The 15,216-nt window shown below is 44.6% G+C and overlaps 1 protein-coding gene across 2 annotated transcripts in view; it reads left to right on the top strand.

Annotated features, from left to right (window-relative positions):
* The first annotated feature begins 3,931 nt into the window (after positions 1–3,931).
* SWAP70 (switching B cell complex subunit SWAP70) overlaps positions 3,932–15,216 on the top strand; it is a 32,962-nt gene continuing 21,677 nt past the window's right edge. For both annotated transcript variants that reach the window (XM_081918495.1, XM_081918494.1), the window contains exons 1-3: positions 3,932–4,109; positions 11,534–11,674; positions 14,575–14,748. In XM_081918495.1, coding sequence (XP_081774621.1) covers positions 4,011–4,109; positions 11,534–11,674; positions 14,575–14,748 — 414 coding nt within the window. In that variant the 5' untranslated portion in view covers positions 3,932–4,010. The remainder of the gene's footprint in view (positions 4,110–11,533; positions 11,675–14,574; positions 14,749–15,216) is intronic.

Here is a 15,216-nt window from a genome sequence, read left to right as displayed (position 1 = left end):
TAGCGTGGGTTGTCAGCACCCGGGGCAAGGCAAGTAATTTGCACCCCCTAACATGTGAATTTGCGCCCCTAACCCGTGGATTTGCACCCCCTAACCCTAATCCCCAGATGTTGCACCCGGTGCGGCCGGCCCCCCCTGCACCCCCCACGCTATGCCACTGTAAATTACCGTATTTTTCGCCCCATAGGACGCACCGGCCCCTAGGACACACCTAGTTTTTTTGGGGGGGGAATAAAGAAAAAAATATTATTTCCCCCCCAGGTGCGGGGCTGGGGCGGGGGAAGCTGCTATCCGTAAGCTGTAAGAGAGCTGCTCGAAGTCGCACGGCTTGAAGTCCCACAGCTAGCGGAGCACTGCGCGAAGCCCGAAGCTTGGGGTGTGTTGAGCTCAGCGCGCCCCAAACGTCTGGGTGCAGGAAAGCTCTCCGCTAGCCGTGGGAGAGCTGCGTCTCCCACAGCTAGTGGATAGCTTTCTGAAGCCTGGAGAGCGAGGGGAAAAAGTGCGTCCTATAGGGCAAAAAATACGGTAATTAAAATATTTCTGTCCCACCATTCAGCCCCTCATGGGGCCACCAAGGCAGCTGACAGCGTCAGTCAACACACTAAGCAATCCATAATGCAATCAAGACTAATCAGAAATCCAGATATTAAAACCCCAGAGGATGGGAAAACAAAATAAAACGAAAGGTGTGGTAAAACAAAATGCTTTGGGAAGCACACCAGAATAAAAAGAGGGCCAGCCAGGCCTTGCCAGTGTAGAATGATCCACTCTATGGGTGCTGCAGCTGAAAGTCTTGTTTTATACCCTAGCAAATTTGGCTTCTTGTGGCAATGGAACTTGAAGCAGGCCCTCTGACAATAATATCAGTAGGTGCCTAGTATTGTGGGAGAAGTCCTTTAAATATCCAGGTTTCAAATTGTTAAAGTCTTAACAAATAAACAAACAAACAGGACATATTCCTTTCAAGTTTAGGCTGCGCTGCCAGATTATTTCAATATTGCTTAAACTTAATTTCATCTGTGTAGAGGCTAAGAGAAGTAAATAAAAGTTCAAGCAATAAGACATCTTGCAATAGGACTTAATCTGGGTGACAATCACTTCAGGATGGTGATTGACACTTTCCTGGATGATAAACCAAGCTGGGGGGGAAAGTTATCTACCAGTCCGATTTCCTCATACTTTACTCATCTGTACACCCTCGGTAAGTGTGCTCAGTAGGACGGCAGCCTACATTTTCAATTGTGTAGTGTCTAGCTGCAAAAATATTTATTAATTGGCTAAACAAAGAGTCATGAAGCTTTTACAGGAAAGGTCATGGTAACCTTCTCTGCTGAACCAGGCAGAGTCTATTCAATGCTTCCTTTTAAAGGTATGAGTCACGTTAGGAGATGGTGAGGCAATTTCCCTGCTACTGCCTAAAAGCACCATTATCCTGTTTGGTTGGAAATAACTATAAACTGGATTTGCAGAACATATTTCTGAATTTTCAGATGGTAAGTCTGAATGCGCAAAAGATTTGTGTTAAATTAAAACATTCACAAACTATGTTGATAGCGCACCTCATTAAAGACAAAATATATTTGTACTTGGAATCTCCACATCTCTGCTGTATGTTTACAGAAATGCAAGCACATCCTTTTTAATGGGGGGGGGGGGAAGGCTGGATGCTGATTTCTCTATGCTTGCTCACCAGATCATTGCACACATCTATAATTATATCTATCTGGTCTCAGGTTAAACACACTTAGAGCTCACATGGGGTTTTTTTAGTGACTTGAAATGGGGAGAAAAGGTAGTTTGCACAGAAATGGAGGGCTTAACACAAATAGCCTGGCTCTAGAACACTCCTAGAAACTTGTTAATACAGTGGTACCTCGGGTTACAAACACCTCGGGTTACAAACACCTCGGGTTACAGACTCTGCTAACCCAGAAGTAGTACCTCGGGTTAAGAATTTTACCTCAGAATGAGAACAGAAATCACATGGCAGCAGCGGGAGGCCCCATTAGCTAAAGTGGTACCTCAGGTGAAGAACAGTTTCAGGTTAAGAATGGATACCACTGTTATGTCTAGAGCAGTGATAGAAAAAATATGTTAATTAGAAACATATTGGGAAAATCCTAAACAACAAGTGGGATCTTATTCTCACATCTAAAGCACAATAGGTGAATATGACAATAGATTCACCAGAAGTGGCTTAGTCATGCTGGCCACATGACCCAGAAGCTGTCTGTGGACAAACGCCGGCTCCCTCAGCCTATAGAGTGAGATGAGCGTGCAACCCCAGAGTCGTCCCCGACTGGACGTGACGGTCAGGGGTACTTTTACCTATAAAAAAGCAGTCATACACACAACAAAAGAAAGATAAAGTATTTTGTAATAAAAATCCACCCTGTACAGTCAAGCTGACAGAGGGAAGAGAGGTCAGAATACTGCATCTCTTCCAGCATCAGATTGTTTCCACTTTCCACATCTTTGCTACTTTTTCAGAAAAGAGAAATGTTGATAATATCAGTGGAGGCAAAGCTTTTGAGATCATCCCCGGAAGCCCTCAGCTCAGCGAAGGCTGCAGTTCCTTTAAAAAAAATTTTTTTTTATTAAACAGTTTTAACAAAACAGTTTATTAATCGAAATAACCAATTACATTTCCCCCCTTTTTATTCCCCCCTTCCCTACCCCCTAAGGACTTCCCTCAGCTCCCCTCTGATTTCTTTGTACATATCATTCTCCACATGTTAAAAATTGTACATATCATTGCCTTGTCTGTCATATAGTCTACTAATAAATTTGTGGATGTTTATTCAAAACCTGCCAAGGAGTGCAAGTCATTTTGTTGTTCGAAGGCTGCAGTTCTAAGCCCATTTACGTGGAAGTAACTCTGAGACTGGGGGGACACAGGTGGCGCTGTGGGTTAAAGCCTCAGCGCCTAGGACTTGCTGATCGAAAGGTCAGCGGTTCGAATCCCTGCTGCGGGGTGCGCTCCCGCTGCTCGTCCCAGCGCCTGCCAACCTAGCAGTTTGAAAGCACCTCCGGGTGCAAGTAGATAAATAGGGACCGCTTACCAGCGGGTGCAAGTAGATAAATAGGGACCGCTTACCAGCGGGAAGGTAAATGGCGTTTCCGTGTGCAGCTCTGGCTCGCCAGAGCAGCGATGTCACACTGGCCATGTGACCCGGAAGTGTCTCCGGACAGCGCTGGCCCCTGGCCTCTTAAGTGAGATGGGCGCACAACCCCAGAGTCTGTCAAGACTGGCCCATACGGGCAGGGGTACCTTTACCTTTAACTCTGAGACTCCCCTTCATGGATTACCGCCTTGCCGTGGCGAAGGGGCTTGAATAACTCAGAGAAGCTATGAGCTATGCCGTGCAGGGCCACCCAGATGGACAGGTCATAGTGGAGAGTTTTGACCAAACGTGATCCACCTGGAGCAGGAACCGGCAAGCCACTCCAGTATCCCTGCCAAGAAAACTCCATGGACAAAGAAAGGAGTGCCTGGCGTGCTCTGGTCCATGGGGCCACGAAGAGTCGGACACGACTAAACGAATAAACAACAACAACAAACTCTGAGCCTCGCCGCCGAGTCCGGTAATTCTGATTCCGCGCGCGGGGGGAGGGCACTTCTGCGTCTTGCAACCCCGAGGAGGACCTGACCTCTCCGGCTTGGAGATTCAGCCCCGCCCACGATCAGAGACAAGGCCGGGGTCCACTTTTAGACGCCAGGCTCTGGAAGGTCCGGCAGCGATTAGGAAAAGCAGCGCCCTCCCCGCCCCGAGGGCTCCTGAGCGCGGCGGCAGAGGCGCCCTCTCGCGAAGCGGACGCAGCCTGCAGGCCGTGCGCTCCCTCGCGCGCCGCCCTCCTCCGCCCGGCCCTGGCAAGGCGGCGTCGGGGTTGGCCGCTGGGCGCGGTTACGGGTGGGCAGGTCGAGGCGGCCACCCGTGTCTCGGCAGCCGGGAGAGAGAGGCGCGAGGAGGCGGGAGCGAGCGCCGCGGAGTCGCTGCAGCTGGCGGGCCATGGGGAGCCCGAAGGACGAGCTGCTCAAGCCCATCTGGCACGCTTTCACCGCCCTCGACTTGGACAGGAGCGGCAAAGTCTCCAAGTCGCAGCTCAAGGCAAGTCAGGAGGGAGGCAGCCAGGCCCTCCCGCCTCCAGGGCGCCGGGAGAGCTCCAGCCAGGGCTGCGCCTCCTGCCTCCTGGGCTGTCGGTGGCCGACGCTTTCTGCCTTCCTGGCGGCGAGGCACTTCCCTTTTTACGGAGCGCTCTAGGCGGCTGGCCCGGGGGGAAGTGGCGGGGCAGCGGGGAGAGAGAGAAAGAGAGGAAGGAACGACGGACTGGCTGGCTGGCGTGGCAAAAACTGGGTGGTTGAGCGGGGCTCTCCAGACGCAACACCTCGGAGAGCGCTTCTGGAAACTGAATAGAAAGGGAGGGCAAAGAGCAGGGGTCCCCCCCCAAATCCCCCGGCCTGTCTTGCAAAACAGACGGTCCCCTTTCTTGGTCTAAGGGAGCAAAGTGCTCACCTCCTCCAAATCTGGTGAGACGACCACCCATTGCAGCATTATTAACATGGGTGAAAGCTCCCCTGGTGGAATTAATATAGGTAACAGGGTCTTCCTCCTCAGGGCCTGGACTTGGCAACCCTCATTGTTCAGAGCTGCTCTGGGCTCAGTTTCTCCGTTTCAGAAGCAAGGAAGGAGAAGCACTTTCCTATTTAGGAGCACAGGAAGCTGCCTTATACTGAGTCAGGCCCATCAGGCTGACTGGCTCTTCAGGTGGGAGTCTGCCCCAGCCCCACCTGGAGATGCTGGGGCTTGAACAGGGCAGGAGGGCCTTCTGCAAGTAGGATGCTCTACCACTGACTGAGGTAGTGGCCCTCTGCAAGGGTCTCCCAGGGAATGTAAAGTAACAGCCTCTCAGCCACAGGGAGGGTGCCAGCCCTGCAATACTTCGCTGCGGTTGTCATTTGAGCTCCTCGCAGAACAGGTTAGCGAAGGTTTTGCTTTAACGAGATGATTTGTTTAAACTGCTTGGGTACCCAAGATGAGAGTTTTCATGCCCATCAAAGAAGGAACTCCAGGAGGGCTGAGTTGGTGTCTTGAAAGCAAGCAGGTGTGTTGAGACTCAAAAGCTGTTTGGCCCACTTAATAAAAGGCTCATCGTCAATAAAATAATTTTATTACTCAGACCAGTCGGTTTTAAAGCTACTAGATAGTGTTGATCAAGCAATATCTTTTATGACAAATCTTGAAAGGGAAGTAAATGGTTGCTTATTTTTTTGTCAAGTGTCTTAATAAAGATGTCATTAAGTCAGAGTTGCTCTTTGGTTTGGCTGCCCTGTATCTCAGCCAATTCAAGAGGATGAGTTAACTTGACTAGTATAACATTTACACCTGATGCGTTACATTTTCTGTGAGGCATGCCAGTCAGGGCCATTTGACACAACCCTACTGGTGTGTTGACTGTCTGTCATAGTAGGTTCAGTGGAACTTTGCAGTATTGTGTGACTAGCTTTGCCATGTGTCATCTCACAGATTGTTCACCATGCTGCAGTCATGAGTACGATCTGTTCGAACCTAGGCAGTACCAATAACCCATTTAATGTAGTGGAACTAGAGTAACTGCTTTAGCTAAAAAGTATTATTGGATTATGGTCCAAATCACTTCAGTACCAGATGTATGGTTTGATTGTTTCAGTTAATCCCTTGGGTGGTTAGGTGGGGTGAGAAGGCTTGCTTTAGGTGGCAGAATTTGGCATACTGCTAAAGGGCATAAAATTTAAGCAGTGTAGCTAATTATCAACTTGAGAAGAGCTGTAGCTGTGAGCAGAGCATCTGCATTGCATGCAGAAGGTCCCAGATTCAATCCTGCTTATCTTCAGCTAGGACTGTGAGAAGACTTCCAGTCTGAAATCATGGAGAACCACTGCTGCCACTCGCTGTAGACAAAACTGAGCTGAATGGGCTAGTGGTTTGGCACTGCGTAATACAGCTTTCTATTTTTGTGCCTGTATTTACCACCTTGTAAAAGTCTGTTTGTCTGTTCTGCTTCAGATACCAAAATGTCTTCCTCTAGAATATTCTCTAATATTACTTGTTGTTGTCTGCTTCATAATTCATTATTTCCAGTGGTAGGACTGGACTCGGGTTTCTGGAATAGTTTAGGAAGAAACAGTTTTACCAGGTCTGGCTGTTTACTCGTCTAGCTAAGTATTACTTACTCTGGCCAGCAGCAGCTCTCCAGAGTATCAGACAGATGACTTCTCCACCACCTTTTACCTGATTCTTCTAACTGGAGATGGCAGGGGTTGAACCCAGGGCCTTCTGCATACAAACAGAGCATGTGTTCTGCCACTGAACAATGGTTCTTTCTCCCCTGTAGCCTGCTGTTCTAAACACTGAAGTTGGGTAGCAGGCTGCTCTGAAGCAAAGGCAAACTATCTGAGGAAAGTTACTTGGGAAGGGAACCTTTTCCATTAAAAAATTATTAGATGAGTAGTTATGTCAGGCTAAAGATCCAACGTGAACAGCTCTTGGTCTGCAGCATAAATTTGCACCCTAGAATCCTGTTGTCTCTCTGACGTCTCTTGAAATATTAATGGACAATAATTGGTGATTATTTTTGTACATCTTTCTGTGCTTTGTAGATGTACAGCACGTAGTCCAGGCTATCCCAGGCCACGATTGGGGCTGCCAGGCACAATTGTAATGGAGCTGATTAATATGTACTGTTTTGCTATCACAGTTCTTCCATTTTCGTGTTTCATAGCTAACAAACTTGATTTTATCTTTTGCACCATAAGAATGCCTCAAATACCGCTCCCTCCCTCTTTAGTTGCTTGTTGTGGCCAACACTTTTCTTTCTACCCCAGTGGCCCACAACATTCAGGCACCCAAATAAAAGAATTGGCTTTGTTCCAGCTCTGTGTGGAGCCTGCCAGTGTTGGGGAGGCAGAGATTCTATACTGCTCTCTTATTCAAGTACAAACAGGAGAAGTAGTGAAGAGGGCCTGTTCTTTTTCTTGCCACATACTCCGAGGAGTGTTCTCCACAGAACTCTCACACAGTTTGTGGAACTTTGATCTATGAATTTGGGCACACTCCATCAGACACTTTTGGCCCTAAATTCCTCTGGTTAAGCCAGCTCTGAAAAATATTTTGAATAGGGCTCTACACCTGTGGGATGCTTCAGACAGTAGGTCATTGTGCTGATTACTGGGCCAGCTGTAGTCTGTGCTGCTGATGGCCAAACTGAACCCTGTCAATAGCTCAGAGAAGTCTTTCTAGCTGTACAATGAAACTGAGGGGACTTGGTATGCTGCGGAGCTGTGAGAGCAAACATGATTATTTCTGAACTCTTATCTGCATTTGTAAGGGAAAACAGAACCCCACCAGCTCTTCCTGTGTGTGGTATTTTGATTTACTTGTGTGGTGTTTGGTCCTGTTCTGTGCAACTGTTCTTGGGCAGAATAGTGCCAACATTTGAAACATTTTGCATTGAAAAAAACATTTGGAACATTTTGCGTAATGTCTGGAGTTACAGATCCTCAAACCGGTCAAAAACTCATGTACTTAGTTTGCATATGCTGAAATTGTTGCCTTGGGATTTGGAAGTGGCTTTGGACATTGTGGTGTAGATAGACTGACCAAGAGAAGTGCAAACACCTTGCTCTTCTTGTTCCTTGTACTTCTCTGTAATGTCCCAAACAGAATGTTTATATCTTGCCACCCACCCACCCCCACTGCCTAAACAGTGAGAGATGCAAGCTGTCCCTGCATCAGGTGCATGCTCACCTTAGTGCAAGGGGAGACATGATGTGTTGTATTTTGGGCATTATGGAGAAGTGTAGGGAACAGAAAGTGTTTGTGTTTTCTGTTCTTTCCTCATACTTGTAACATTCAGAGCAACTCTGAATAGACTCTAGTTAGTACAATGGGGTCCTGGTATATCCAATGTCTGTGTGAAGCTATAGTGTCAATTTTCTCCTGCTTTTCATGTTGACAGTCCTTGAGGAAAAAACCCTGCCGTTTAAGCAAGGAGTTGGAGAATTAAGATGCTTCTCAGTTAAGGTTGTCTGCATCACACCAGCTCTTGCACTGCTTTATGATGAAGTCACATCGTGTAGTGTTGATGGGGCTTAGTATATTTATTTAATTGTCCTTCTAGAATACTGTTATAAGTTTTGTTCAGTTACTTTTTTTGCATTTTCAGACATCAACATAGTAAAATCACAGCATCTCTCTTCTGGATGGAATTATAGATTGCTTATTACTGTATAGTCTTCATAGGTACCCTGTCGGTTTTTCATCCCAGCACTATTACGCCTTATTAATGTTTCTCTAATTTTAATGTTGAAACCTGACTTGCTAACAAGAATCATGCAGTTCATTCAAAGCGAATAATTATTAGACTCAGTGAGACACAAGGAAGGAGGAAGTTCTGCTAGTAGAAAGTTGATTACATTTGGCAAGAAGCTTATTAAGGAAATAACACATCTTGCAGTGCTCCATGGCATTGTGGAACTTGGTATTATTGTACTATATATGTCTCTTGGAATGAACGAAACACCTAGAAATAAAATGTAATGGGCAGGATTCAGCTAAGGAGTCCTATCAGTGGAAGGTCTGCACAAGGACTTCTGCATGTGCAATGGGTTTTCTCCCTCTCCTCATGTGTTCCCCCATATTGGTTCTGGGGTGGTTGGGAGCACCCCCAGAACATTGTGTGGAGAGAGGAGAGGGGGGAATAATTCTTTCTGGCAAGCTGAAATTCCTCCCCATGAATTGAAAGAAAATAATAAGAATAAGAATAAGAATAAGAATAATTTGTTTATACCCTCCCATCTGGCTGAGCCTTCCCAGCCACTCTGGGCAGCTTCCAACAGAACATTAAAATACAATAACCTATTAAACATTAAAAGCTTCCCTAAACAGGGCTGCTTTTCTAAAACACACCCTTATGCATATGATGTCACCCAAGGAGCTTGGCTATAAATGTGGTCTGGTTAATGAGGACGTGGACTGCTGGATTCTGAAGCTGATTCACATTACTACTTTTTAAAACTCCATCTCCAAAGGTAAATCTACTATGGTGGCAGTAATCTGGCAACTGTCATGAGTATGTGTGAGGAGAAAGAGGATGAAAGAAGGACTTGTGTGAGCTCTGTGGTTGCACCTTGTTTGGTGGTATCTCAGAGTGCTTCTCAGACTTGTACATTGGCATGCTAAGCTTGCTGCCCTTGCTCTTGTAGGTAAGGATGAAAGAAACCTCAGAAAAAGTTAGCAGGTTAGTTGGGCATGGAGGCTGAGGTGCACACTGGGAACCTATTCAGTAGTTAATAGATAATGTTTGGAATTTGGAACATCTTGGCTGATGGCCTAAGTTTTTAACATGAAGGTTGTGCCATTAAGGCAGATTGTGAAATTTAACTGTAAGAGCTTTTTATGTGGAAAGTTACTTAGCAACCATGTGAACCCTAGAAAAATAATTATTGGCAAAAACATTATTCCCTTTTGAGAGAGGCTGAACTTCCTAATATCCCAATTAAGCTTTTTATTTAAAAACAGTTTAATATAAATGCATACATAAACAGGAAATACACCTATGCAAATAAATTTATGTCATGTGTCTGTTACATTTGTATTATATTACAAGAAGGAAGAACAATAATCTGCTTCACTGCGAAGTCCACAAAGGTTCTCTTCCTGTATCTCTTCTATTGGTATAGTCAATAAAGTCTCACCAGGTTCTAACAGAAGTATCTTGTTTACCTTGGTCCCCTTAGTATTTTCATTTTGCTTGCAAGTTTTTCCAGAAGTCCTCCTTGCCAGACCCTTTTGATACCAAGATTCCAATGTATTATTCCAGCAGCTGACAAAAGCCCTTGCTGCAATTATTTAGTTTGGTTTTTAAAACAAACAGACAAGTGGCTTACTAGTTTCTAATTTATGTTATTAGCATCTTGCTCCAAAAGCCACTTTTAAAGCAGCAGATTACAGCTCAGCTAAGTTAATTATATTGGTATCCCCTCCCCTCCCCATTTAGATCCCAACTTTCTTCTGTCATGGAACCCAAGGTGGTAGCACTCACTCATCCAAGACACTGACCAGACTTGCTTACCTTCAGCAGGTTAGTGCCTTGTATCCCCTCCTCCCTCACACACACTGCGGCAGTGCCTCCTCCCTCCCTTCTCCTGGCTTGTTCCTGCCCTGTGAAGGAGGAAGGGGTCTGGGCTTTGATTGGTGCTAGCAGCAGCAGCGTAATCACTCAAGTAGCTGCCATTTAAAGCAGCCCCGCTCTGCAGCCGTTTTGTGCACCGCTCATCGTCCTGCCGCCCCCCGGCCCCCCACAAGGTCTGAGGGACAGTGGACCGGCCCCCTGCAGAAAAAAATTGCCGACCCCTGGTTTAGAGTATCTTTCTTCTTGCTATGCTAATTTATTGCAAACTCCACCTGTGGTCTGAAGTAGCATGCTTACCTCCTTATTCATAGTCCCAACAGGTGTCTGACCTTGCACACAGCAGATGTGGAAATTCACATGACAGTCACCAGACAGCAGGTGTGGACTTGCATGACTGAAATTTTCATATATTTTTTTTTAAAGAAATTTATACAGAGAGTTGGGTAAAGGGTTATTGTGGAGCCGTCCCTCGCATGTGGTCAATTTCAGTGTTTAATATCTTCTTTCATGAGGAAGCATTCCAGCATGTGACCCTTCAGCTGCAGTCTGAAGTGCTTCAGTTGAGACACAGGCTCATTACCATATCTCTGCTGCTTAGTGAGAATTAGGCCAAAGTGGGGTGGAGAAAGCAGAACTTGGAAACAGCACCTCTCTGAACAGAGGAGGATTTAGGGGAGCGTGACTGGTTTGGTCGCACTGGGCATGCAGCCTTGGTGGTGCCTCGAGGGGGGAGGCGCCACAACTGATGTAGAATGGAAGGTGAGAGACGGGGTGCCAAACATTGCTGGAATTTGAAACCCCAAGGTCTGCCGCTGCTCTGAAACTGATAATCACCTGGAAGTTTCAGCTTAGAGGAGGAAATGCATCCATAATAAATATAAGGAAGTACATTGCCAACTAATCAGTAGTACAGCAGGTCTGTATAACCTGTGATATTGTGAAGTGGACTACTGGGGATTTTGTGTGTTTGAAGGATGCCAACAAATATAATCCCACCTGCTTCTAAATCAGCATGCTCTGCATTTTCTTTTATTTAATCTCAGAGAGGTCAAGTATATTTGTGTGTGATCCTATTAAGAATGGGCTGCGTGGTGTGTTTTTTTGGGGGGAGGATTAAAGTATGTTGCCAATAACCCAGGAATAAGAGGGTGGAGAACCCAAATTTGGCTCTCTATTTTTATTTTCTTAAGTTAGAACATGGCTGCTTCCTTAGTTTTTTAGCATTGTAGATGGAAGATGATGTATTTAATACTACCAGTTCTGCAACTGAAAACATATTCTATCATCAAATTGACTGATGTGTATGGTTTGCTGTATATTGTTGCATTCTCATTGATTTTCTCACTTGGTTTTTTTTTTTTAGGTCCTTTCTCACAACTTGTGTACATTGCTGAATGTCCCACATGACCCAGTAGCCTTAGAAGAGCACTTTAGGGATGATGATGAAGGCCCTGTTTCAAATCAGGGTTATATGCCTTATTTAAACAGATTCATCTTGGAAAAGGTATGTGCCTCCAGTTCTGTGTATAAATACTGTCCTGAATTTCTTCACTCTCCCCAATTTCAAATATCATTGCTACATATCAGTAAAAAGAATGAATGTGCAAAGAAAGACTTCTCCAGATTCTTGAATACAATTCAGAAAAGAAAAAGTAACATAAACTGTGAAAAGAGAGTGTGTGTTAGATGTGGAATCCAGGTACACATCTGCTAATTTCTGCCATGTGTGAAGCAACTCTTAAATCCAACTGCTGTACAGGTAAATTTATTGATAGGCTAAAAAAGAGTCCCAGACATGCTATAAGCATCTTGTAATCATGAACATGTCAGGTGTTGTAGCTTACCAATATTGATTTGACTTTTTCTTTTTAAATGAGAATGAAAATATTTTTTTGAAACCTACAAAACCTGTCCCCCCCCTCAAAAATTAGTGTGTCTGGAGAATAGAGACAAACCTGCAAATAAATTAGGTACAATTTAATGACACTGAACTAAAGGCAATGTTCTTGAGTGGAGGAAACCCAAGGAAGGCCAACTTTCTGGTTGGTAACTGCAGTTACGTTTGACTGCAGTGAGAACTTTTAGAAGTCTGTTTCATTTCATTTTAATGGTTCTGTTTCACTGATTTCTGGATTTTCTGAAAGGCAGTGATGACTTGCTCAGTGTCTTGATTGACATCAGCTTCTTGTTTAGCTATCAAGATGCAGAGGAAACTGTAATATTGTTTCCTTCCTCTTCCTTCCCCCTCACAGACTGTCAGCTATGCAGCTCTCAAGTGGGCATCATGCAAAATGCTGAATTACACCCACCTCCCTCCACCCAAGAGAGCTGGTGATTTACAGGATCAGGAGATGGGCTTGTTTAGTCCAGAATTTACTGTGACGGGCAGGTGTCTTTCCCAACCTTGCAGCCAAAAATCCTTAAATGCACACTCATGACCATTTGATACCAGAAACAGAACCTTTAAACTTCTGTGTGTCATAGAACGATAGTCAACTCCCCAACTCTGTCTGATCTTGGACAAAAGTTTTTACCAGCTCTGCTTCCGTAGTCCCTTATAATCAGAGATGCTAAGAATGAACCTTGGACCTTTGAGATGCAAGGCTTGCATTCTGCCACTTAACTTCACCTCTTCCTGGTAATTTGCACGCAGCCTGTTTCTGAACACAGGTTGCACTTATTTGAAAACATTTTTTGTTGTTGTTTAATTGTCACTCCAGTGGTTTTAGGATTAATCACCTTTGGGCATTGCATCTTTATGGTTTTGACATGTTTGGTAGATATGGGTAGCATTCTCAGGCGATGAACACTGCCATTTTGTATAAAAAGGGCCAAGTAACGTTTTAGCAGGTCTTCTATACTTCCCCGCCTCCTCCCGATTCTTTTGGTAGAAAACTGGAAACTCTGGCTGGCTGTATTCAGTATATTGTTCTGTTGTCCCCCCCCCCCCCACTGGTGCCCATTCATAGATTACTCCTGATATCACTTTCCTGTGAGAAGTAATGGCTATCTGTGCAAGAAAAAACAATGAGCTCTTGGCTCCAAAGGAAATCTGTTATTCTGCTGTACATATCCCATGTAAATCTTATTGACCACACCGGTCAAGCTCTCAGAACACTTCCTCTTGTGGTCCTGATTGCAAATGAATTATTTCTCTAGCTCATTGTGGAGACTGAGTTGCCCTTTAACAAAGTCTACATTGTTGAACCAAGGGAGCGTGGACAAATGCCCAGGCAAAAAGAAGCAAAGAGCAGCAGACATTCCTTTTGCTAGAGTAAGGATTTTGAATAGCTGAAACCCCTAATTAACAATAAGCTGTGCTAAATCAAAAGATGCCATGTCCCGAAGGCTCATGGTTTTAACTATCTACTCTTTGAAGACTGAACTGCAGGCTATTCCACTTGGCAATTCAGGCTGGGTTGGGGAGCATAAGGGTAGCAACAACCATGATTCCCATGCCGCTGCCATGTCAACAGTTTTGCACAGTTGCCCTTAAAACCCATGTCTTAAGAGAGATTTTCTTGTAGCCAGAACTAGCATAGGCATTCTCTGCCCAGTTTGTACAGCTGGCTCAGCTTCACCCTGTCCTATTTTAAAGACAGGCTGGTAATGAGCTCACTAAGTTTGGATTCTCCAACCTGTAGCCTATTAAGGTCCAGCAGCAGAATAAAAGTGGAATAGAGAGACCACTGCAAAGTCTGTCACTCAAGTGTTTCCCCATAGGTCCCAATTAAAGCTAGACCTATGGGCTAGAAGACCTTGGGAAGTCCAGACTTAATAGCCTCTGATCATGAGCAACAAAACCTTGTTCTCTTCTTTATCTACTCAATGAAAGTAGAACATAGGCTGAAATTTTAGCATTAATACAAGATTGTTTATACATTTATAACCATATTTACAAAAATATGGAATTAATGAAGACATTCACACAGAACATTCATAGGGGGATCAAAGCTATAACATTACACTATACACAAAGTCAGAACAGTCAGAACTCATATGTCACGTGTTTAATGTTACAAAGCAACTAGGCTTAGATAGTAAAAGCTGCCTGTTAAAAAACAACAACACAAATTGGCAAGACACCGAGTTGCCCCTAGATTACGAGGCCCTGGGCTGCAGCCTGCTCAGCTTGTATGTAAATCCAGCACTTCTTACCCTGCACAACTGTTACTTGTCCTGAGCAAGCAGAGGAGGTGTGATATATATTACTTTGGGCAGAGCATTCTCTGTGGTGGTGCGACTGTTATGGGGCATTTGAGGAGGCCCACCAAATCAATGTTTTGTTTTAGCTTTGGGTCTCTTTTGCAAACTTTTTTTCTTTCTGCAGGTGTTAGGGCATCTTCCTGCTGTTATTCCTCACTGGGTATCTTTAAATCATTAACACTGCTTTGCTTCTACTAGGTTCAAGGAAACTTTGACAAAATTGAATTCAATAAAATGTGTTGGACTTTGTGTGCCAGAAAAAACCTTGCAAGAAATACCTTGCTCCTTTCTGATGATGATGCTTTTAAAGTGTGGGTCATCTTCAATTTCCTATCTGAGGACAAATATCCACTAGTCATTGTACCAGAAGAGGTAGGAAATTGTTATTTCAAGTATCCGAATGTTCTTTGTCCAGCTATGCCTAAACTGGTTGTTTTTCTGCATTTGCTGTTTCATTGAAGTAGTTGTAGAAATAATCTTTATGAGCAACATTGTCTTGGCAGTAAAATTAGAACATAATAGTACACACACACACTTCCTTCCCCAAACTCTTCTGGCTTTTTCTGATGGGCTGTGGATCACAACAACATGTTTTCTAAAAAGAAAGAGACCAGCATTTTCTATAGTCTTCCATATTTGCAGCTCTTTGTGTTCAGGAGTACAGCAGTTTGTTACCTTGGACAACAGCTGCACCTTAGGATTGCTTTCATGCTCTTTTATTCCTAAAGTATATAGCATTCATCTCCTTCATTTTTGCACACTCTGAAATGTAGAGCAGGAACCTTTTGGTGATATGGATACACTGTGCTGAGTTGACAAAGCTGACAGCAACGGTGTACG

Source organism: Podarcis melisellensis (assembly GCF_964234715.1).
Source record: "Podarcis melisellensis genome assembly, chromosome: 1".
Classification (NCBI taxonomy): Eukaryota; Metazoa; Chordata; class Lepidosauria; order Squamata; family Lacertidae; genus Podarcis; species Podarcis melisellensis.
The sequence above is the reverse complement of the archived record's forward strand: the minus strand, read 5'-3'. Positions and strand labels throughout refer to the sequence as shown.